At 45.5% G+C, this 23,627-nt stretch overlaps 1 protein-coding gene across 2 annotated transcripts in view; it reads left to right on the forward strand.

Annotated features, from left to right (window-relative positions):
• Ripor2 (RHO family interacting cell polarization regulator 2) overlaps window positions 1-23,627 on the forward strand; it is a 207,742-nt gene that overhangs the window by 178,655 nt on the left and 5,460 nt on the right. For both annotated transcript variants that reach the window (XM_051169326.1, XM_051169321.1), the window contains 7 exons: window positions 2,685-2,866; window positions 8,265-8,433; window positions 11,774-11,909; window positions 13,676-13,837; window positions 16,025-16,183; window positions 20,487-20,689; window positions 22,248-22,331. In XM_051169326.1, coding sequence (XP_051025283.1) covers window positions 2,685-2,866; window positions 8,265-8,433; window positions 11,774-11,909; window positions 13,676-13,837; window positions 16,025-16,183; window positions 20,487-20,689; window positions 22,248-22,331 — 1,095 coding nt within the window. The remainder of the gene's footprint in view (window positions 1-2,684; window positions 2,867-8,264; window positions 8,434-11,773; window positions 11,910-13,675; window positions 13,838-16,024; window positions 16,184-20,486; window positions 20,690-22,247; window positions 22,332-23,627) is intronic.

The raw sequence follows: 23,627 nt of genomic DNA on the forward strand, positions 1-23,627 counted from the left end.
CTCCACATGCATATAAAGTCAAAATGTGGAAAACTGGTGTTCATCGTGGTCTCAAAATGCTCCTAGCAGTTAGGGCCTTCCTAGGGGTACTAGGGAGGTTAGGTTAGAGGAGGTAGGCCCAAGGTGAGGGGCCACCCTCTCTTCTCACAGCACCACCTGCTTAGGGGCTGAAATCGGTAACAATTCACCCTTGCTCTCATATGCTAGAAGCCAGTGAGCCACAAATTCCAACAAAGACAGTTTCTTCCATCCCTGGTGGTCAGATAAGGTCAAGGTGTGAAGGTGGGAGGGAGGGTAGACATTCTTCAAACAGATTATCTTAACGATGGAATCATCCCAGCTCCCTCAGAATGGCTCCACCTGCACCTGACATACTGGTACCTGTACCTGACAAGGTGGAAACTCTTTTTAAATGCAGGCTAGGAGGACAAGACTACATGGCCGTGTATTTAACCTTTGTCTCCCTGCTCTGATCAAATGGTCACATATGATTCCTCAAGAAATAAATAAGCTTGAAATTTGCTGCAGCAAGCGGAGAGTCATCCCACAGGAAGCCCCCTTGACTCTCCGTAAGATGGTCTTATGGCCTTTGCAATGACATCAGGAGCTACACGCTCAAGAATTTCTGGCCATCTTCTTTCTCTCCCTTTGCTCATACTGACTGAGTTCCAGACAAGATTTGTATCTAGGGAAAATGATGATGTAGGCCTCTGACACTCCAGAGCCTCTGAGAAGCAGGGAAGGGCACTCATAATGCTGTCTGTAGAACACCGCTCAAAAACATGCAGTCAGGGCTCAAATATGGAGGACACGTGGATGGCGTCTGCTTCGCGTCTCATCTGCATGATTGACTAGCTTTGCTGTATAATCAAAGAGCGGAGGCACACACTGACCACACTAAAGAAGGTGCCCTTGAGGAGAGTGGTTGGGTTTAATCTTCAGTGAGGGGGGTAAGGGTTCAGCAGCCTCCAGCCTACGGTACTGATTAGTAGCTCAGCTCAGCAGGATACACTGAGCTCATTAACTGTCCATTTTATAAAAACCTTGGTGATCTCAGATTCCTTCCTGGCTCAGTCTGCTCTGGTCCAGTACTGCTCCAATACCACCACCCTAGTGAAATCGCGCCCCCGCCCCAACCTGTCTTTTTGCTGTGAGCAGTGTTTGAAGCCATCATTGAGCTGTATGCAAGATCTCGCTACACAGATGGCTAGCTTAGAAAAGGACACTCAAAAGATGGGCCCAAATCCAACCCCACCCCGTTCCCCTTTTCTCCCCGAGGTGACAGTATCATTGGGAGCATAGGTCTGGGGCACTTGGCTTCCGCCAGACAATGCTCTTTCTTTTTCTTCCTCCTTCACATTCCTAGGATGAGAAACTCAATGATGCTGCTTCCCCGATGGAGGTCCCCGAGGGTGAATGAGACAACCGTGATCTAAAAGAGTGAAAGACATTTCCCCGTGTGCTTCTGTGCCACCCCAAGTGTTTGGGACAGATCCCCGAAAGAAAGGCCCTACCTACCTTGTGCTAAGAATCAGCAAGGGCTTCCTCCTAGCCGGACAGAGGACACTTAGTGTGTCTTCTTCGCAAGACTTGTCCTGTTCAACCCACCTCAAATCCTCTTGAATGAACGGACATGCTTCCCTTTCTCCAGGCCATAGCCACTGGCGTTGTCAGCCTGTCTGTCCTGCAACCTGCTGTAAATGAAACTTGTCCCCACAATTCCAGGGCCTGGTCAGAGGCGGTGATGGGACGAGTTCCTTTTAAAGCAGACCTCCAAGGGAAGCAGGGTTATTTTCCCATCGTGCCCTAGTCGGTTATCTGCTCCTCAGTGCTTGGGGGCGGGGGGAAGCAACTTTGAAAGTAACATGGTGATGAGGGGCTTCCTGCCTAGGCAGCCCGAGGCAGGCATATTTGAGCGGTTTCCTTCTCTGGAATTCATTTTGTCAATTCTTTACACACTTTAGATGCTTTAGACAGAGCACTCCACTTTGAAGATAGTATCACTCAGCAGCAGACACTGGTTCTGGTTAACAGTCAGCAGTGACTCAGTAGTTTTAAAATTTTGTATGCTGGGTTGGTTAAAAAAAAAAATTTTTTTTTTTTTTTTTTTGAGACCGAGTCTCACTCCATTGCCTAGGCTGGCCTCATGCTTGAATGCATGAGCTCCAATGGAGCTCCCAGCTCAGCATCCTGAGTGCCACCGGCTTGCTCATTCTGTTTTAGTCAGTGATGAGCGCTACACCAAAGGAACACGTCACTTCTATTTCCCAAGACTTTCAGGCTGTCATTTTTTAAAAGTCGTTATTATACAACTTCAAGTGGAGGTAGATCTGACAATCTGCCAAAAACCCCAGTGACCCCCCCATGACCTCCAGTGACTCCCCCCCCTCCCCGAATCCTATCCCTTCCATCCTTCCCATGCACTTCCCTCTGGATTCTGTTAGAATAAATCACAACCGTTGTGCCATTTTCTCTGTGCTTGTACGTCCTTTTCTCAAGATAAAGACTTTAAGTGCCAATCAAAACAATAAAGGCTTGGAAAATTGTAAGAAAGTGTCACGTTTCCTACAGGTGCCATGAGTCCTATGGTGCCGCCCCACCCCCACCCCTACCCCACCTCACCCCTACCCCACCCCTACCCCCGGTTGTGTTGATGATCTCCCTGGTACCTTCTGCCTTTGCAGTGCAAACCGGCAGCAGGCAGCCGCAGCAGGTCCTCCAGCCTAAGTCTGACAGTTGAGAGTGCTTTAGAAAGCTTTGATTTCCTCAACACCTCTGACTTTGATGAAGAAGACGGTGATGAGGTCTGCCGTGTCGGAGGAGGAGCAGACTCCGTGTTCTCAGACACTGAGACTGAGAAAAATGGGTGAGTGTGAAGACAGCATGGGGGTGTGGTCCCCCGCTGGAGCCGGTATGTCACCCCTTGTTAATGCATGAGTGCAGCCTAACTCAAAACCATAAACTCCCCTAAGACATCATGGCATTGTGCTGTGGGTTTTGTTGGTATCTAGATTGCACAGTTCTGGAGCATGGACTTTGTAGATGACGATATTGTGTCAAAATGTCAAAAGCCATGCATGGTGGCGCACGCCTGTAATCCCAGCACTCGGGAGGCAGAGGCAGGTGGATCTCTGTGAGTTCGAGGCCAGCCTGGTCTACAAAGTGAGTCCAGGGCAGCCAAGGCTATGCAGAGAAACACTGTCTTGAAATAAATAGATAGATAGATAGATAGATAGATAGATAGATAGATAGATAGATAGTCAAAAGGTTGGACACACCTGCAGGATGACTTGACTTGCAGTTCCTTTTGACTGTCAAGTACAGCTTCTAAATATTGCTGACCCATCGGAGGCTGCGAAGGGAACATAAATCCTTTTTATTTCTTAGAAGCATCTGCGTGATTGTGTATACAGACATGTGTGGTGTAGGGTGAGGGATGTACACAGGCAGGTGTAAAGTGACCCCATGCAGGTCATCCTAAGCTAGCCAGGTCAGGTGGCACCAGACTTGGACCCCGTCCCTGCTATCCCCCATACTTCCACCGCCTCCCAATTCGCTGAGCTGTGTTTTCCCAGCACCCTTCCCCCTTTCCTTACATCTCTGCATGACGTTAAAAATCATCAGTATGCTTCCCAAAGCCGGGCTTAAGTGTCCCTCTAATGTAAACATGGATGCTTGGCGCTCCATGTCCTTCCAGACAGAAAGTGTGTCACCTTCTCCATCAAGTGTCCTCCTGCAGCCAAGCCAGTGTTCTTAGAGCCAGGCCCTGGGCCCACTTGGTAATTTCAAATGAAACAAAAGAAACTGAACTGCCAGTACTCACCTGCTGGGAAAGAATCCAGCAATGCTTACAGGAAGGATGCTCTCTTCTGGCTTCATCTCTGGTACAACAGAAGTGGCATAAATAGGTTTTCAAGTTACAACAGAAGTTGGCTGTCCAACTTTATAAAGCCATCTTCGAGGTGCTATTATCTTTGGTTTCTGTTGGTGCTTGTTGCTTAGAGGTTTCTTTTGCCAAAATAAGACCAAGTATGTATACAAAAACATGAGAACAAGCTGGGCGTGGTGGCACACGCCTTTAATCCCAGCACTCAGGAGGCAGAGGCAGGCAGATTGCTGTGAGTTCGAGGCCAGCCTGGTCTGCAAAGTGAGTCCAGGACAGCCAAGGCTACACAGAGAAACCCTGTCTTGAAAATCCAGAGAGAGAGAGAGAGAGAGAGAGAGAGAGAGAGAGAGAGAGAGAACAAAAAATGTATTCCTTGAGCAAACTAGGAATAAAAATAAGTGAAATGTAGAGATGTAATATTTGATTTATAGTTCTGCATGCTATACTGAGATTTATTTTATTTATTTTTTAGTTTTTAGTTTTTTGTTTATTTGTTTGTTTTTTTAAAAAGAAGATTTATTTATTATGTATACAATGCTCTGCCTGCATGTACAGCTGCAGGCCAGAAGAGGGCACCAGATCCCATTATAGATGGTTGTGAGGCACTATGTAGTTGCTGGGAATTGAACTCAGGACCTCTGGAAGAGCAGTCAGGGCTCTTAACCGCTGAGCTATCTCTCCAGCCCTGTTTATTTGTTTGTTTGCTTGTTTTTCGAGACAGGGTTTCTCTATGTTATCTTGACTGTCCTGGACTCACTTTGTAGACCAGGCTGCCTCAAACTCACAGCTACCTGCCTGCCTCTGCCTCCTGAGTGCTGGGATTCAAGGCGTGCGCCACCACACCCAGCTTATTTTTTTTTTTCAAGACAGGGTTTCTCTGTGTAATAGTTGTGGCTGTCCTAGACTCATTTTGTAGACCAGGCTGGCCTTGAATTCACAGAGATCTACCTTCCTCTGACTCCCAAGTGAATCTGCAAAATATTTCTCCATATAAACTTTTCTGAGGTGGGCATGGTGGTGCACACCTTCAATCCCAGCACTGGGGAGGCAGAGGCAGGTGGATCTTTGTAAGTTCAATGCCAGCCTGGTCTACAAAGCAAGCCTAGGACAGCCAAGGCTACACGGAGAAACCCTGTCTTGTAAAACCTAAAAGAAAAAAATTTCTGTACACCTGTTAACTTTTAAATTGTTGCCCTTTTTATCAAAAATAGCCCCACTTTTGTACATTCATAGAACACTGATTTTAAATTTATCTCATCAAATCGTTCTTGCTATATGTTATTAGAAGCTATAGGAAAAGGTGTGTGTGTGTGTGTGTGTGTGTAAGTGTGCACACCCATCAAAATGCATTTACACGTGTGCACACATATATGAGAATGTATATGAGTGTGCATATATGGACTGTATGTGCCTGTATAGTGTGTAACTGAGTGTGCATTGAGAGTGTTGTGCATGTGTTTGCACAAGTGTGTGTGAGAGTTGTGTACATTTTTATAAGCTGATGCAAGCTGAACATGGTTCTTAAAGGCAAAAATGTGAACAGAAACAAGTTTTCAAAGCTCCTAAGTTTTCTGTGTGGTCTGTCCCCATGCGGACCTTGCAGAACATAAAGTGAAAGGTCAAAAGCTGGGCCACTGTGGGCCTGTGTGCACCAAGCATCCTCATCAGCAACCTTGCTATTCAGGCCCCTTCCATGTATAAAATGAACCAGATACCCCCTGCCTCCTGAACATATAAAAAATAAAATTGGGGGTATGGGGGGAGGGGCTGAGGAATAAATGGCAACAAAGAATGACCCGCAGGAATGTAGACACCCAGGTGAACCCATTTCTGTATATACTAACCTGAAAAAAAAAACTAAATTCAAAATAAGCGGAAAAACACCTCAAGACATGAAAATAGGCTAAAATATATAAATAATTTAAATGCTAAATTTTGACACAACTGTGGAAAGGATGGTTGACTATTATAAAGATCCTGGGTCTTTCTGGGGCTCACACATGCCTACCAACACTTCAGCAGAGTGTCAGCAAGATGGCTCAGTGTGGTAAAGTTCTTGCCGCACAATCCTGGCAGCCTGAGTTGGGTCCCTGGCACCAACATGTGGAAAGAGAAGTCCAACTGCACAAAGTTGCCCTCTGACCTCTAGGTGTGCACCACCGCACACAGGCCTGTGCCTCACAAACATGACAATATTTTTTTTTATTTCAGCGAAATTAGTGGATGGAAGAAGCATACCAAATGATCCTAAACTATAAAAATTAATTCCTTATGGGTGGTGATGGCGCACGCCTTTGATCTCAGCACTCAAGAGGCAGAGGCAGGCAGATTTCTGGGAATTCCAGGCCAGCCAGGGATATATAGAGAAACCCTGTCTCAAAAAAAAAAAGTTCCTTTTCCCAAAATTTTTGTTTTTTCTGTTTTTCTCAAATAGGGTATGGTCCATCCTTTGAAGTATCAGAATATATTATAAATTACAATGTCTACAAAATTATCATTGTGATATTTTTAATGTAAACATCGAGTACATTGAATAGACAGAGACAGGGTTGTGGCTTCATCCCTTCAGCCACGGTGGATTATTTTTAAGATTCAGGAAAGTCACTGTTGGAACTAGAAAAGCCATTTGCTTTGTGTCCTCTTCCAAGCTCGTGTCCATCACCTGCACTCAGCCCTTCCTCCTGCCCTAACATTTCCCCTTTCCTCTTTTCCTTCTGCATGCTGTACTATGCTCACATGTGTATTTGTTTATGCCTGTGTACATATTATTGGCTAGGTCCTGCATATGAGGGAGAACATGTGAGGGTTTTTTCTGAGATTATGTGAACTTGCTTGGTATTATATATTCATTTTCTAAGTCCAGTCATTTTCCTGCAGTTCTGTGAGGACAGTTTCCCAGTTTCCTTTAGAGCTGAACACACACACACACACACACACACACACACACACACACACACACACAAATTTTCATTACCCTTTCATCTATTGATGGACAACTAGTTTGGTTCCAATTCTGCTATAGCAGATAAAGCAGCAAGTGTTTCTAGTTCTAACTCTCTTATGGGTTTTTCAGCTTGGGTGGTGGATAAGTGTATACAAATACAAATTTTATAGTGAAAGTGGAAAGCCGTACAGCTTCGGAATGCCTATTCCAGCTCGATAGAAGCTTGTTGAGATATGTAGACTTTGGTCTGGTTAACTTGGATGTACAACAGTTTTAATTTGCAAGAATTTTTTTATAGTAAAGTGTATATTTGAAAAGAAAGAAGTTTGCCAGGTGGTTGTGGCACACACCTTTAACGTCATTATTCAAAAGGCAGAGGCCGGCAGATCGCTGTGAGCTAGAGGCCAGCCTGGCCTACAGAGCAAGTTCCAGGACATCCAGGGTTACATAGGGAAACCCTGTCTTAAGAACAAGAGGAAGAAAGAAAGAAAGAAAGACAGACAGACAACAGGAGACAAAGAGAGGAAGAAAACAAAGAAAAGAAAAATTCATTTTTAAAAAGAAAATTCTACACACTCAGATCATACAAAATCAAATAACCCAGATAAATATGTAAGTTATTTGTAAACCTGAAACCATAAAATAAAACAAAACATATGCCTCTTGAAAAAAGAATAAACTGGCCATAGTGAAATCCACTTGTAATCCCAGCACTTAAGAGGTGGAGGCAGGAAGTCAGAAACTCAAGGCCAACCTCAGCTATGTGGCAGCTCAGGGCCAGGTGAGACCATGTCTCAGAAAGAGAAGGAAAGAGAAACGTAGATGACACGTGCAGCTGAACTTTTTCATGCGAGTGCCCGTGATGTTACAACTTCGGACAGTGTGACAGTGAGGTTTAAAGAGGACAGAGAAACCCACTGAGCTGAGGTCTGTGTAGCTGGACTCCCCTTCCAGCGTCTGACTGTTCACAGCACTGTGTGTCTGCCCTTGGCAGCTTTTATTTCTTCTTGTCTTTGAGTGGCAGTCAGCATGAGGCCAGAGAAAGGCCTGTGAGATCACTCTTTAATGGGATCACCCACAGGGAACCACAAACATAGGGCTCTTGAATCCCAGAGAGGCAGACAGAAGGCCGGACCACAGAGCAGGGAAGTGAAGCAAGTCTCGAGTGAGGGCACAGTGCAGAGACTTCTCAGGGAAGCTGCCTCACAAAGAGCCATTGTGCTCAGAAAGCAAACAACAGCCTTTGTTCGTGTGGTCTTTTGATACTAGGCAAACTGGCAACGTACCTGAAATAAGTTATTTCAGAAAGGCTATCTCGGCTTTTGAGAGCAAAGCGGGGAAAGACCGATTTCAGCGGGGACCGCGGGAACCTGGCCTGTGGTTTGTGCACAGAAAGAAAGAGCCTCGTGTTTCACCCACCTTCCTGCCTCACAGTTACAGGTCAGTTCACCCGGAAGCCAGGGGCCACCTTAGCGAAGCTCTGACTGAAGACACAGGCGTAGGGACCAGTGTGGCAGGAAGCCCACTCCCACTCACCACAGGAAACGAGAGCCTGGACATCACCATTGTTAAACACCTACAGTACTGCACCCAACTCGTTCAGGTAGGACGTGTGGTGTGGGGGAGGTGGGAGTGCTCACATGCCAGGAAGGCTTGCATGGTGTGTGCTTTAACTTTGCCAAGGAACCGAGAATTTAGAAGTAAAGGCTATGTTCCTGTTTGGATTTGAACCGAGTCAAAAAGCTCAGTGGACACGCCCACCCTTTCTTAAGCCCGGGTTTTCAGTTTTCAGTTAAACTTAGACCTGCAGACTGTAGTGGGTGCCAGGCAGAGTAAGGGGTCAGTGCTCACATCCAAATCGCCTGGTAGGAAAGGCGAGGGATTCATCAAAGGAAGAAGAAGGTGCCGTCCACGAGCTGAGTTGAGAAACTGTTGACTAAATAGATATAAATGCGTCCTCTAGCTCACTTCCCGGCGCCTGCTGCGCTAAGAACAGTGAATTACAGAAACAGGTCACAGCTCCTCAAATAGCAAGCGAGAAATTTCTTTTTCTTTAAAACAGGGTCTCATCAAGCCAGGCTGTTCCTCAAACCCGCTTTATAGCCAAGGCTAGTCTTGAACCCCTGATCCTCCTGTCTCTACTTCCCAAGTGCTGGCATGGAAGGCTGGCTTGGACTCACTTGGCTCTCACACTGGAAACCCATAGGGCAGATCTTCCTTCTCGTTCTCCATTTCATGCTGTCCATCTCCGGCTGCATTACAGTCCCCGAAGCTGCAGATGCTTTGAAGGTCATTTGCAGCTGGGCGGCTTTCAGCTGTCCTGAGCAGGTCACTTCCCCAGAGGCCTGGACTTAAATGCTTCCTCCTGGCCTGGCTGCTTGCCTTCTCATTGCCTTGATCTTCACCCAGATTGCTTGGGTGTGTGTGAAACAGGAAGGAACGCAGAAGCAATTATAATTACAGCTTTACAGAAAGTGGCCACTCAAGCAGGCTGAAGAAAGAAGAGGAAGGGTGTCCCTGGGGCAGCCAAAAACCAAGAGGCTGGGAGAGGTGGGAAGGAAGGCCACGGGCTGGCCGGTGTTAGTCACATACTTATAAATATAAAAGAATATGATTTTCTCCCACAAATAAAGATGCCTTTTGAGCATAGTGACACACGCCTATAATCCCAGCACTGGGGAGATAGACACGGGAGGAGCCAGAGCTCCAGACAAGCCTGGGGTACATAGCAAGACGCCGCCTCAAAGGAAGGAACCACGTGATGGGGAAACTAAAGGGTGTGGGTGCTGTGCTCATGTGCTGTGGGAAATGGGCTGGCTGTCAAAACCCTTGCTTCTGGGCAGACCTGCACCCTGTGTGCCGAGCTGTAGAGCGTTGAGGCTATAGCCAGACCATCCACAACTGCCTACAGAAGCAGTGTTTTTCCTGGTGAGCAAAGGGGGCCAGATGTGGTGCTTGTGCCTACAATTCCAGCACTTGGGAGGATGAGACAGGAGGATTGCCCACAAGTTCGAGGCCAGCCTATACTACAGAGTCGAAGCTTGTCTCAGGCAAACAAACAAGGGGTTTTGTTTCCTTCTAGCTACTGCTATTTATGAGCCACCTGAGTAAGATTCTTTTAGGCCTATAATTATCTTCTCTGAGTCTCATAATGTTCTAGGCCAACTACCATCCAGCCTTTGAGAGGTAAAGTGGAACGGAGTGGGTTAGGTGGATGGCACGCAGCAGTCCTACACAGGTCCTCTCTAGCAGGACCATGAGGGGACAGTTCAACTCTCTTATGGAGCAGATCTGTGCTAGAAAAGCAACAGAAGTGCATGTAAAGGCACAGGCTGACTGAAACACACATACAAGTAACATATATGTATATATAAATTTACTTTATATATATTATATATTTTACTATATATGTATACGTGTTACATATATATATATGTAATAGTTAATGAAAAAAAAGACCATGAATTTGAGAGAAAGGAGGAGTACATTGGAGAGTTTGGAAGGAGAAAAGAGAAGGGGGAAGTAATGTAATTGTGTATTACAAGTAATTCGAAAAATAAAAGAAGCAAAAAATAAATAAATAAAAATAAATAAATAAATAAATAAATAAGCAATAAAAATTTTTCATGCAAAAATAAAAAAAGGCATGGGCCAAAGGAATGAGAATTACAAAGCCCACTTCCCACTCCCTATTACCCTGCAGTCGGGAATTGACTTATCGCTTGGCATATAATTGCAGAAAGTTGAAAATGGGCATTCTGTCTGCAAGCTCCTTACACTTCTCCTTTAGAAAAGACGTATGGCCCACTGTGCTTGCTCACAAGAAGGGTGCAGTGTGTAATTGCTAGACTTGCTTCCTTTTGCTTTCTGTTGTGTAGCCCAAGCTGGTTCTGGATTTAACTGTATAGCTGAGACTGGCGTGACCCAATCTTCATGGCACTATTTCCCAAGTAGTGGAACCCACACTGTTTAACCCTTAGTCTTTGGCATTTGAGAAGTCCGTTTATTTTAGGGTTCAAATGCTCTAGACAGCATGGCACGGCAGTATTATTCTCATTCAGGAGCCATGCTGCCATCCCTGCCCACGAGGTGACCCGGGCAGGCTCCCAAGGGACACAGAAGCAACAGAGGCTTCAAACAGCAAGTCCCTTGGGTTCTTCCCTGTCTCAAGTGAAGCCAATTCCTGCTGATATGACCCTAGGCCAGTGACGTAACCTCTGGGTGCCTCAGTCACATAGCATTTCCTGTCAACACCGTGGAGACGGCAGTAGGACTCACCGTGAGAAATAGTGTGAGCTAGCCCATGTGCAGGGCTCAGAGAGACACCAGGAACACAGACACTGCTCCTGGGTTACACTGGGATAGCTCTGACTACAAGAATGACTTATATGTTCATAATTTCCAACTTGGAAGCAGGGAAATAAAACCACACAGTGAAAAGCCCAAGCATGTGTACAGCGAACCTTTCTCTGCTTATACACAAGACATAGTCTAAATAGCCTCCATATCTTTCAAGGAGGTTGAGGTTTACATCAGAGGAAGGGCAGAGCTGAGCATGGAGTTTATACCAATAATCCCAGCACTTGGGAAGCTACGGCAAGGGGATTATGAGTTTTAGGACAGCCCAAACTATATAGTTTTAGGCCAATCTGAAACACATGGTAGATCTTGTCTAAAAAAGGGAGGGGAGAGGAGAGTGGTAGAAAATTCACAATATACTGAATCTCAGCCACTGAGAAAATTCCAGAACACATATACATGTCAAAAAGATTAAGAGTAACAAAAATATGTATGATTTCACGAACTGGCAGAGACGTATGAACCCTGGCAGGCTGGGACAAAAGTGCTGCAGAGCTCAGGCCGGCCAACCTCTTAAGGAAGGGCGCAGAGTGCAAGGTTACTGGCCTCCACATCACTGAAAGGTCTTTTATTTGTCTTCTCAGCAAATCGTCTTCTCTAGCAAAACCCCCTTTGTGGCAAGAAGTCTCTTGGAGAAGCTGTCGAGGCAGGTCCTCGTGATGGAGAAGCTGGCAGCAGTGAGCGACGAGAACCTCGGGAACATCACCTCTGTGGTGGAAGGTAAGCCCGCCACCTTCAGGCGGTCCCTGGAACCAAGCGCGCCAGACTTGCGCATGCTCACTGGAAAGCAGAGGAGCAGCGGAGAGCACCTTGGCCTGAGTCAGTCACATCGCTTCCCGTCAGAAGCAGACAAACCGCACTCATAGAATTGGTACCCACCTCCAGGAAGCGCTTCTCAGACATTTTCTGTTTCCAAGTGCCTTTAAGAGACAGATCACCTGGATCGTTCTAATTAGCACATAGAGTTGACAAATCTGACCCCTATAGTGGATGCTGTTGCACAGGTGTTTTCCAGTCCTGCAACTGTGCCGCCTACAGAACAGTCTGTTAAAGTCTGGATCTGAGTGTGTCTGAGGCAGAACTTTGGGGGAGGGTGCAATGTGTGTGAAGACCAAAGGTCAACTTCAGATGTCATTCTTCTGGAGGCATCCGCCTCATTTTTTTTTTTTAAACAAGATCTCTCTCTGTCCTGGCACTCACCAAGTAGGTTAGGCTGGCTGGCCAGCAAGCCCCAGGAATCCCCTGGGCACTGAGGTTATAGTACTATGTCACCAGCTGTTTAACTGTGGCTTCTGGGGCTCAAACTCGGGTCCTTGTGCTTTCAAGGCAAGTGCTTTATGAATTGAGCTATTCCTCAGCTCCACAAGCAAGCAGAAGGTGGCACGGGGAAGATGGCCTTGAGTTTTTGTGATCTGCGGACTGGGCTCTTTCATAAAGGCAAGGGCTGTCTTTTTCACGGCAGATAGAAATGGAAATACAGATGTCCGGGTAATCAGTGACTGAGCCTACCCCACCCCCAGGCTCTCCCTATTGCATTTCTGCCTCTATTTTTTATTTCTGCTATGAGCAGGTGACCTTGGCAGGTGTCTAAAAAGTGTGAGAATGGCAGGTGGGGCTGCAAAGGACCTGTGTGCTGTGCTGTGCTGTGCTGTACTGCGGGCTCCTCCTGGTCACAGCCACCCACAAGTGTGATTGTGAGTGTGCACTGCCTGCCTTGCTGTTTGTTCATTCTGGCCTGAGAGCCACAGGGCAGCAGAAAGGCTCCTCCAGCAAGTTCTGCTGGGTGCCAGCCCTTCTGGAAGTTTGCATCAATAATCCTGTGTGGGTTTTGCTATAAAGTCCCCGGAGATAAGTGAGGTCTCACCAAGGCAAACACCTGAACATCCACTGAATTCCTTTTGCTCACTGAGGAGGAGAAGGAGGAGATTTTCCCATGGATCACCTGTCAATCCCCAAAAGATCTTGTAGTTGTTCCATCTGAAAGTCACAGTCCTAGTGGACATGCGGACATAGCTAATCTCATCTAATCGGACACTGAGGCAGGAGGATGACCATTTCAAGGCTATAGGGTAAGATCAAGGTTAGCCTGGGCAAGACCATATTTCAGAATCAAATAGTAAAAAGATGACTGGAAATATAACTCAGTGGTAGAGTGTTCATGGGATCCTAGGATTAATCCCTAGTAACACACACACACACACAGAGAGAGAGAGAGAGAGAGAGAGAGAGAGAGAGAGAATGATAAAGAAAAGTTGCCTACAGATAGACAAGAACATTGGAAGTTCAAGGTTATCCTTTGTTTGAGGCCAAACCAAGTTACATGAGACTAGTCTTAGATAATTAATTTATTATATTATATTAATCAAAATATGTAAAAAAAAAAAAAACAACGTATAGTCTTTTTTTAAAAAAACACAAAGAAAAGCTATAATGTCCCTGGGACCCCTTGCCCACCCAACCCCGACACCACCTTCATCTTTTCACAGCCCTACCAGAATTCCACAAAAAGCTGTCCTTGCTTTCCTTCTGGACCAAGTGCTGCAGCCCCATCGGGGTCTACCACAGCTCTGCAGACCGAGTCATCAAACAGCTGGAGGCCAGCTTCGCCAGAACCATCAACAAAGACTACCCAGGACTGGCAGAGCCAGGTACAGACAGCAGCAGTGGGAGGGTCTCCTCCGCCGCTGCCCCAGCCTTGTGGGGCGGGGGTGAGCAGGACACAAAAAGGCCAGCCTTGGAAAAGAAAGATTTGCTGGCTAGTCAGCTAGACTACCAGACTACAAAAAGGTGCTGAGCATAGAGAATGCCAGCGGAAGTGACTTTGTTTTTGTTTTTGTTTAATTGCCGTATTTGTTATTTTCCCCTGCCGTGACAAACACCTGAAGAAACCGTTTATAAATGAGAGTTATCATTGGGTTCACGTTTCAAAAGGTACAGTCCATGCCTGCAGGGAAGGCACGGCAGCAGACACACGAGACCTAGATGTCTTGGATAATTAATTTATTCTATTATATTAATCAATATATGTAAAGTTTTTACAGCAGCAGGTTGGTCCAAGGTGGTGGGAGCATGTGGTTGGTCACATCAGAGACAACAGATGACAGGAAGCAGAAGTGAGCCAAGTTACGCCCCCAAATGCTCACCTCATGCCCTATGCCAGCCAGCTGACCCCTAAGTTCTGATGCGTCCACAGCCTCCGAAACAGCACCTCAGCTGAGGACGAGGAACCACTTGAGCCTGTGTCTGATTTGCTGCTCATGTTTGTACAGTTGTCCCTTGGGTGTTTGTGGGTGAGTGGTGCCGGAACATGCTATGCACGACTGAGTCTGTGTTTGTTTTCATCCCTTGCTTATGCTAGTTTGGCTTTGTATACAACTTCCACACTTCCTCCTGCATGCCCCCAGATGACTTATAACACTTGGTCGGGCAAGCACCAAGTAAATGGTTGTTAGACTACATTGCCTGGGGTGTGACAGCCTTTAGAAGTCTCTACGTGTTCAGTATAGATGCGCTTTTTCCTGGGTTCTTGGTCGGCGGTTGCTTAGATTCATCCATGTGGTACCCATGGGTGCAGAAGGCTGACAGTAGGCTTTCTCCATGGGGATGCCTCCAGTGTGGGGATGTCAGGGGGTACAATGACTCTGGAAGAATGCAATCCTAGTCTGTGTCTAAAACATGAGCCAGCAATGCTACTCTTAAACACACAAAGAGAAATATACTCCTGTCTGTGCATAAGATGCACAGCCTTAGTCACAACAGGACAAATTCGGTGACAACTGAAATGCCATGTGGAAAGGGAGATACTGTGATGACACAATGACACCATAGAGCATCATGCAGCATTTCCCGGAGACGCTGTTGCTGTTCCATGTTGAGTAAAGTAACCCAAACATACATAGAAAGCACATACTATACACTCTGTTGCCATGACAGTTCAAGAGCAGGAAAAGCTAGCTAATGTTGATGAAACTCAGGCTCCAGAGCGGAGCGTGATGACGAGGCAGCAACATGGAGGCAGGAAGAGCAGGAGTTTAAGGCCAGGCCTGGATACCTAGCAAACGGGACATCGGCCTGTTGGGGAGGCCAAGTAGCTACCAACAACAGGAAGGACCCCTGAGATTCCCTGGAGGGATAGCGGTAATTGTACACACCCTGACTTGCATGGTATCGTGTGAGTGTGGAAAACGGTGACATCACGTGGCTCTACACGGAAGCTCAGCTCCCTTTAAGCGCTTTGCCTTATCCTAGTGTGATAAAAGGGGAGTGAATAAATTAGCGAATGTAAGTATGGCAAGAAAAGTGTGATAAAAGGTGACTGAGTAAATGAAGGAGGGATACAAATGCCGCCATAAAAGGTGAGCGAGGGACTGGAGAGATGGCTCGGCACTTAAAACCACTGGCTGCTCTTCCGGAGGACCACAGTTCACATCTTCCAGTACTCACATGACCATAGTTCACAACTGTCTGTCACTCCAGTCCCAGGGGATCCAGGGCCTTCTTGGGCATCGGGGACACTGGTGTACACACACACACACACACACACACGAGAATAAATAAAGTATAGTTTAAGTGAATGTGTGATTACACGCAGCATGTTACAGATGAACATTTGTGGTGCTATGATAAAAGGTTAAGGAATATTATTAGTACGATGAATGAATGAATGAATGAATGAATGACTACGTAAGTACTGCAATGCTTGCGTCCGTTTCCATAGTGTAGTGGTTATCACATTCATCGTGAAATACAAGTATAAAAGATGAATGAACGGATAAGTGAATCAATGGATGGATGGGTGAATGGTCATGTTTCTCAAGCCGCCTTGTCCTTCCCAGTGTTTAGAACCCTGGTGTCCCAAATCCTGGACCGAGCCGAGCCTCTGCTTTCCTCCTGCGTCTCCTCAGAAGTCATCACAGTGTTCCAGTATTATAGCTTCTTCACCAGCCACGGTGTGAGCGACCTGGAGACTTACCTGAGCCAGCTGGCCAGGCAAGGTAGGATGCGGTCTCCTGTCTGTCTCAGTCTGGCCTCAGCTCTCACCAGGATTGTGAGGGACCCTCCATGGCTGAGCCGAGGCCTCCCTTTTCAGTGACTTCTGGGCTTTATGTAGACTTCCTGGTATTGGAGCAGGATCCCACTAAGCACACTGGTCCCCAGCAGGGGTTCTCTGTGAACAGAAAACTAGCCAGTAATTGGAAATCTCACTGCTTTCCCTTCCTTTCCCAGCCTATCTGCAGTGCTACTTCATATTGCCTTTTGCAGTAGAATTTTCATTCAGAATAGACAGAAACAGACGTCAGTTGAAGGCTGGAGTGAGACGGTAGGAAGAGACAATGAGAAAAGACTGTAGGAGGCTGCCTGATCAAGGAAGGCAACTAGAAGTCTGTAAGCTCAGCCCACCTTTTCACTTGGCACTCCAAATATCGTATATATTCTAATAGAGGAGCCCAAGCATCAGGAATGCTGCAAATATTGGGCAGGGGCTATGAGTTCGGAAACTAGGTATCATCTGGTACAGCGCCACACAGCAGCAATTTGTCTGGCTGAGATCCAGGCTAGCCCAGCTCTTTCCAAAACATCAAATTCTGCAGCAACGTGGGTAGTGTTTGGCATCACAAAGGAGGAGACGTTTCTGCCTAGCATGCGACACAGGGGCTCTAGAGAAAGTCTTGCAGGTGGCATGCCTGACGCAAAAGAACAGGACAGGGGGATCCTGTCCTAAGGTGCAAAGCCTCGTGGTGTACATGTGATCCTAAGCTTGCCAAGTGTAGATCAGCTTCCCAAGCAGACACCTGAATTATTCAGGGTCTGGTGTGGCAGTTTATGTACCTACGTCTCTTAGTGATAGGCCTAGATAAAACCCATGGATTCAGTAGCAGGAATGGAAATGACAGTGGGAGAAATTCCTTTTAACCTCTGGGCAATTTCCTGTTTGCTTTCTTAGTTTTGTCTTGGGTGTGGTGTTTCGTTTAAACTTCTGTCTTCATCCTAAAATCTAGGTATATGTCTAAAATGTGAATTTGTGCATGTGCGTGCAGTGCCCACAGAGACCAGAAGAGGGAGCTATAGCCCCCCACCAAAACTGGTGTTAATAAAGGGCTGTGAGCGGTTCCACCTGGGTGCAAGGAACCAAACTCTGGTCCTATGTAAGAGCCATATGTGCTCTTCCATGCTGAATCATCTCTCCAGCCCCTTGGTTTTGGTTTTGTTTTAAGACAGGGTCTCTAGTTCCAGACTGGCCTCAAACTTGCTATGTAGCCAAGAATGATCTTAAACGTCTGATCCTCCTGCCTCTATTTCCAAAACTCTGAGATCACAGGTGTGTGCCACCATGCCCGGTTCATGTGAAGTTGGAGACTGAACACATTCACTTTGTGAGTGTTAGGCTCTCCTAACTAGGTTGCATTTCCAGCCCTTCCCTTATCTTTAAGTGTCTTTTTTCTTTCATTATTCCATTATAAAACAGATTGTTTTTGCACTACAGAAAGTTTAGGAAACAGAAAAATATAAACTCAGTCTCTTTTTCCCACTTGTGAGCTTTAATTTTGTTTGAACACTCATGGTTTTAGATTTCAGAATTGTGTCTTATTTAGACTGCCATTGGTTTGTTTGTATGCTTGTTTGTTTTTGCAGCACTGGCAGATTAAACCCAGGATCTCCCATGGTGGACAAGCAGTTACTCAAAGCAAATGTCCCCAGTGAGATTCTGCCTCACAAATACCGTATTTTTTGGGCCATAAGATGCACCTGGCCATAAGATGCACCCAATTTTTAGAGCAGTAAAACAATAAAAACAGCAATTGAACCATAAGGCGCATCCTAATTCCCCCTCCCCCACCTTTCCAGGGAGCAGGGAAGTGCATCTTATGGTCCGAAAAATACGGCATTATATCTTTTTAACTTAGTATGCTTCGTGCTGTTAAATATAACATATTTTAAAGCATTTTATTAGTTTTATATCGTCCTTATACCTGGGTGCATCCTGTGTATTTGTATTGTCAAATGTTTTCTGTGATTTGTTTGTTTAACTGTCATTTTTAAAAAAGATTTCTTTATTTTATTTATTGCATATGAGTGCTTTATCTGCAGAAGAGGGTATCAGATTACATTATAGATGGTTGTAAGCCACCATGTGGTTGCTGGGAATTGAACTCAGGACCTCTGGAAGAGCAGGCAGCGCTCTTAACCACCTAGCCATCTCTCCAGCCCCTGTTTAACTGTCATTTAATGCTCCCTTAGGGATTTTTCTTGGAGTGTCCCACAGTACTGAAGAGACACGAGATAACTAGCTGGGTATCTAACTGGGGAGTAGACTCCTCTCATTATTCACAGAATATGGCCAGTTTGTTCCAGTGGAACTCAGTCATGTAGGTCATCATATCGTTTCTAGATTACAATCGACCAAGTGACATTCCCCTTCCAGGCCCGACCCTTCACCTAGGATGAGGGTTTTGGCATATAGTTCTGACTGGAAGAGAGGCAATTGGGTTTACCACAAATATTAATAAGGTGGCAGATAATGCTTTTTTCTGTTTTTAGTATATACTTAGATTTGACTGCTTACCTCATTGGTATGGTGCTGGGTGGTGGATGCCTATAACTATGGCTCTTGGGAGTGAGAGGCAGCAGGATCAAGCATTTCAGGTCATCTTTTGCTTCATGGAAAGTTTAAGGCTGGCCTAAGCTATATAAGAGCCTATCTTTATTTATTTTTGGGGGGGGGATCAGAAAATTTATTGAGAAATAGATGTTTTAGAGTTCATGATAACATCTCTGTGATTCCACTTTTGACTATTACATCATTATTATTTCTTAAAAATCAGCATCCAAGCTGGGCAGTGGTGGTATATGCTTCAATCCCAGCACTTGGGAGGCAGGGATAGGCGGATCTCTGTGTTCCAGGCCAGCATGGTCTACAGAGTGCATTCTAGGCCAGCCAGAACTACAGAGAGACCCTGCCTCAAATAATAATAATCATCATCATCATCATCCAAGGTCATTGTGGCACTTTTGAATAAAGTCTATTTTCTTTTATTATCTTTTTCTCCTCACTCAACCCTTAGTCTCTTGTACCCCTCAAACTCTTCAGTATCACTGTTGATTTTATTCCCTTTTTAATTCATATTTATTGAACCCCTGTTACTTTACCTACTCTGCTATTGATACTGTAGTCTTCCCTGCTGGAGAGATCAGTCTGTCCTTAGGGTATCAATGGCATCCAGAAAGAGAGTGAGAGTGGTCCCTCCGGACACTGGCTCCCCTCTTTTCTAAGTGCATCACTGCAGTACAGCACAGGAGCCTAAAGCCTGTGATCACACAAAGACAAGGGGTTAGAAATCTTTTGTCTTTGGCTTTCTGAACAACCTCTTTATTTTGCTTTCTTATTTTGTTCTATTTTATTTAAACAGAGAACGGACATTCTTTGAAGTCTCTCATGACCACTACAGATGAACCCAATCTACCAACTTCCCAGCAGTCCATAGAGTACTAGAAGATGTTTACATTTTGAAGGAGGGAACAATCCTAAACTATTGTTTGAATTACTAAGAAGTAACATTTGATGAGCTTGGTAGAGAAGCGTACATTTGTGGCCACGATGTAGGTTTGATGTAGTTCAGTTGGGACATAAGCTTGATTTTCAGAGCATCTAAAGTTTAAAATTAATAGTCATGGTCTCTGCTTTCTATTTTTTATTTTTAGTGTCATAAAATGTTAATGGTGGTGGGCTGGAGAGATGGCTCAGAGATTAAGAGCACTGACTGCTTTTCCAGAGGTCCTGAGTTCAATTCCCAGCAAACACATTGTGGCTCATAACCATTTATAATGAGATCTGGTGCTCTCTTCTGGTGGGCAGGTGTACATGCAGGCAGAGCAATGTATACATAATAAATAAATAAGTAAAATATTTTTTAAATGCTATAAAAATGTTAATGGTGTAACTATTGCTGTCAGAACCTATTTTGTTGCATATCACCGAATAGGGTGGATAACGCTGTAACTAAGTGAGTGCTAATAAGGAGCCTATCTTTAAAAGAGAAAAAAAACTATATATTTTTGCCATCACTTTAAAGTAGAAAAAAATTCAGCTTTACATTTTTCCTACAATTTGCCCTCATTATTTAAATTATTGACCTTTTCTCACTAATTTGAAACCCTGCCTTTATCATGGACTAAGTTTTTACACGACTTGGGTCTGCTATATGTGTGTGTTTGCCAAAAACATGCACGGAATATTTGCGTCCTCAATAAACGTGCCACTGCACTATCAGAATGTGAGCTCTGGCCCTCACCTTCCAGTTGCCATGGTTCAGACTCTCCAGTCACTGAGAGACGAGAGACTCCTGCAGACTATGAGCGACCTCGCACCCAGCAACCTCCCCGCTCACCAGGAAGTCCTCAGAACCCTGGCTCTGCTGCTCACCCGAGATGACAATGAGGTCAGCGAGGCCGTGACGCTCTACCTGGCAGCAGCCTCCAAAAACGAGCACTTCAGAGAAAAGGTAGGATGGTGAATGGCAGAAATCGAGCCCCAGGCGTAATTGTCTTTGCCGGTTAACATTGGGGCACCCCTGGGCTCTGATCCTGGCCCTCATCCAGGACGCTGGACCAGGATTGCTGAGAATTCAGGGTGGGCCAGGAATGGACTCTGTCACTAAGGCTACTGGCATCACATTCATATCTTGTATGCTTCAAAATGGCTGGAAAGGAAGAACTCAAAGCCTCCCAACCCGTAGAGATGATGAGTGTGTGAGGAGGCGGGAACACTAGTGGGAGACCTGAGCATTACACCTTGTCTTCTACCCCCAAATCCACACAACTCTGTCAATTAAAAGCAAGAGTGGTATGGTTTTAAAATAATAGCCATCAAAGGAAAAAATGATAATTAAAATAAAACTTGCAATCGTAACTTTGTATCTTCCAACTTTGGGTCTACAATCTGGTAGAATATACCAATCAACTCATTGAATAAACCTGTGAGATTGTGTGATTTTTTTTTTCTTTCCCTGAAAATTGTGTGACAGACCATGCTACAGTCTATCTCAGGTGGATGTGTATGTGTGTGTATACATACATATATATGTGTGTGTATATATATACAAATTCATATATGTTATACATAATAATATATTATTATTTTTAGAATACAAAAAGTGAGTAACATGGGTTTCTTACATTTTTGTTAAATTTGGTCTTTGATAATTTGGTGTACATATACAGTGCATTCTGTGTTCTCTCACACCCAACTTCTCTTATCTCCTCCTACCTCTGTATCCACCGCCTCCCATGGACCACTTTCCTACATTGTTGTTTTCTTTGACCCATTGAGTTTAAGCAGGGCTATGTGTGTGTCCATGGAGTTAGAATGGCTCATTGCAACCTACTGGATGCACCCTTTGGAACACAGCTGAAGATATTAGCTCTCCCCCCAGAATCCATCAGTAACCAACAGTGCCCAGTTTTGTGCAGGCCTCGCACCCAGCTGCTTTGAAATCATGTGTGCAATGGCAGAGCTATGCCGAGAAGATGGCATTTTACAGCCTTTGCCCTATCTTCCAACTCTTACATTCTTTCCTGCTCCCCTTTTCATGACATCCCCTGGTCCTTTGTGGGGGACATTAGGTTCCTTGGGAATGAGGTTATAGCCAAAGTGGGTGGTGAGAACCAAACCTGAGTCCCTTACAAGAACAACCAATATTCTTCTGAGTCATCTCTCCAGCCCTAGATGCTTAAATATTTCAGATAGAGTCCCTCTGTAATAGCCCTGCCTACCTTGTGATGCACACCATGCTGGCAGATCCGGTTGTCCTCAAATTTGCAGCCATCTTCAGACTCTGCATGCACGTGGTGCACAGAGATACACACAGGGGAACACCCATACATGTAAAATAAGACAAAAGGGAGTTTTACAAAACTAAAAATCTGTATCTCCCATATGAGAAAAGATACACCATATTCCCCTACCCCAATTACCCTCCTTTGTTCTCCTGACATACGTATGGTTTGAGTGAAAAACAGTTCAAAATGTCTCACAGCATCTCTTTCTGCTTCCTCTTTCAGGCCTTGCTCTATTATTGTGAAGCACTAACGAAGACCAACCTCCAGCTACAGAAGGCAGCATGCCTGGCCCTAAAGAGCCTGGAGGTAAAAGCCAGCCCGGAAGCCCTACAGTCCCATGCCAGTCCAGACTCAAAGCCACTCACCTACACACACGCACACACACACACACACACACACACACACACACACACACACACACACATCCCAGGCCACACACCCCACCCCACCCCACCCCACCCCGCATCCAGACTCAGAACTGCTGTCCCTGGGCTGCACGTGTTAAGCTTAGAGGCAGGCCACGCCATGTGAACCTCTCCAGTTCTTTCCATATTCAAAGCCTCCCTTGGAGTGCAGCAGTGTCGCTCATCTCCTTGGAGACACATAGTCAGGGTCCTTTTTCCAGTTGAACAATGACTACATATGATTTAGTTAAAGTAACCAAGAATAATTATGCTTTACCATTGCCCAGAAGAACCAGTGGGACTTTGGGTCAATGCTACAAAAGCATCTTAACCCCCAGAAAAGAAGACGGTACGGTCATTTCTCCGATGTTTGTTGTGTATAAATTAGCATAGAAAACCAAAGCCTGCCCTGAAGTATTTCAACTCCATATGCACCTGAGTGCCCAGATCCTTTCTCTTGAAATTATTTGCAGATATGTCCAGCCTTTGACATCATGACACAATGTCACCATCTGCAAAGTTCACAGTCATGTTTAAGGGGGGGAAAAAGCCACGCACTGTTTTAAGATCATGATTTTGTATGATTCAGGCTACACTGTTGGCCTCAGCCACACCTGACTGCCATAACTGTGCTAGAGGAGACATTAGCGAGCAGGGCGAGAGCTAAAATGCCACCTCACGGAAGCAAAGGCTACAGGTTTCCAAAGCAAGTGTGACTTTTGACAGGCTCATGTACAGCCCACCTTTATCACAAAAACATTAGGAGAGGTCCCAGGAAAAAGAACTAGGGGGGGGGGAGGTTATCACACCTTAATGCTTACAAAAACCTCCAAGGGGCACATGGGACAAGGAGCTGGCCAAAGGGGACATGAAAACAAGGGATTAAAGCCATAAAAAGGGAAAGTTAATGATCTGTGAAGGAAAACAACCGTGGGAAATTGCGCCTTCCTTGTTACTTGGTCAGAATGTGACCTTCAGGTGACCCATTGGTTAAGTGTTTATTTGGACACTCTCCTGGTGTGCTGTGACTCATCGCAGCTGAGTGTCTCTGCTACAGACTTCACACGGGTACACACCGGGTACAGCAGCCTGTGTGTGTTCCTCTGGATGTCCGTGCTGGGAAGGATAGAGGAGGCCGGCCTTTAACCCAGGCACATCTCCAGCTCACAGCCCCCAGGCCCTGCCCTTTTCCTTTTCT

This window comes from Acomys russatus, chromosome 3 (genome assembly GCF_903995435.1).
Source record: "Acomys russatus chromosome 3, mAcoRus1.1, whole genome shotgun sequence".
Lineage (NCBI taxonomy): Eukaryota > Metazoa > Chordata > Mammalia > Rodentia > Muridae > Acomys > Acomys russatus.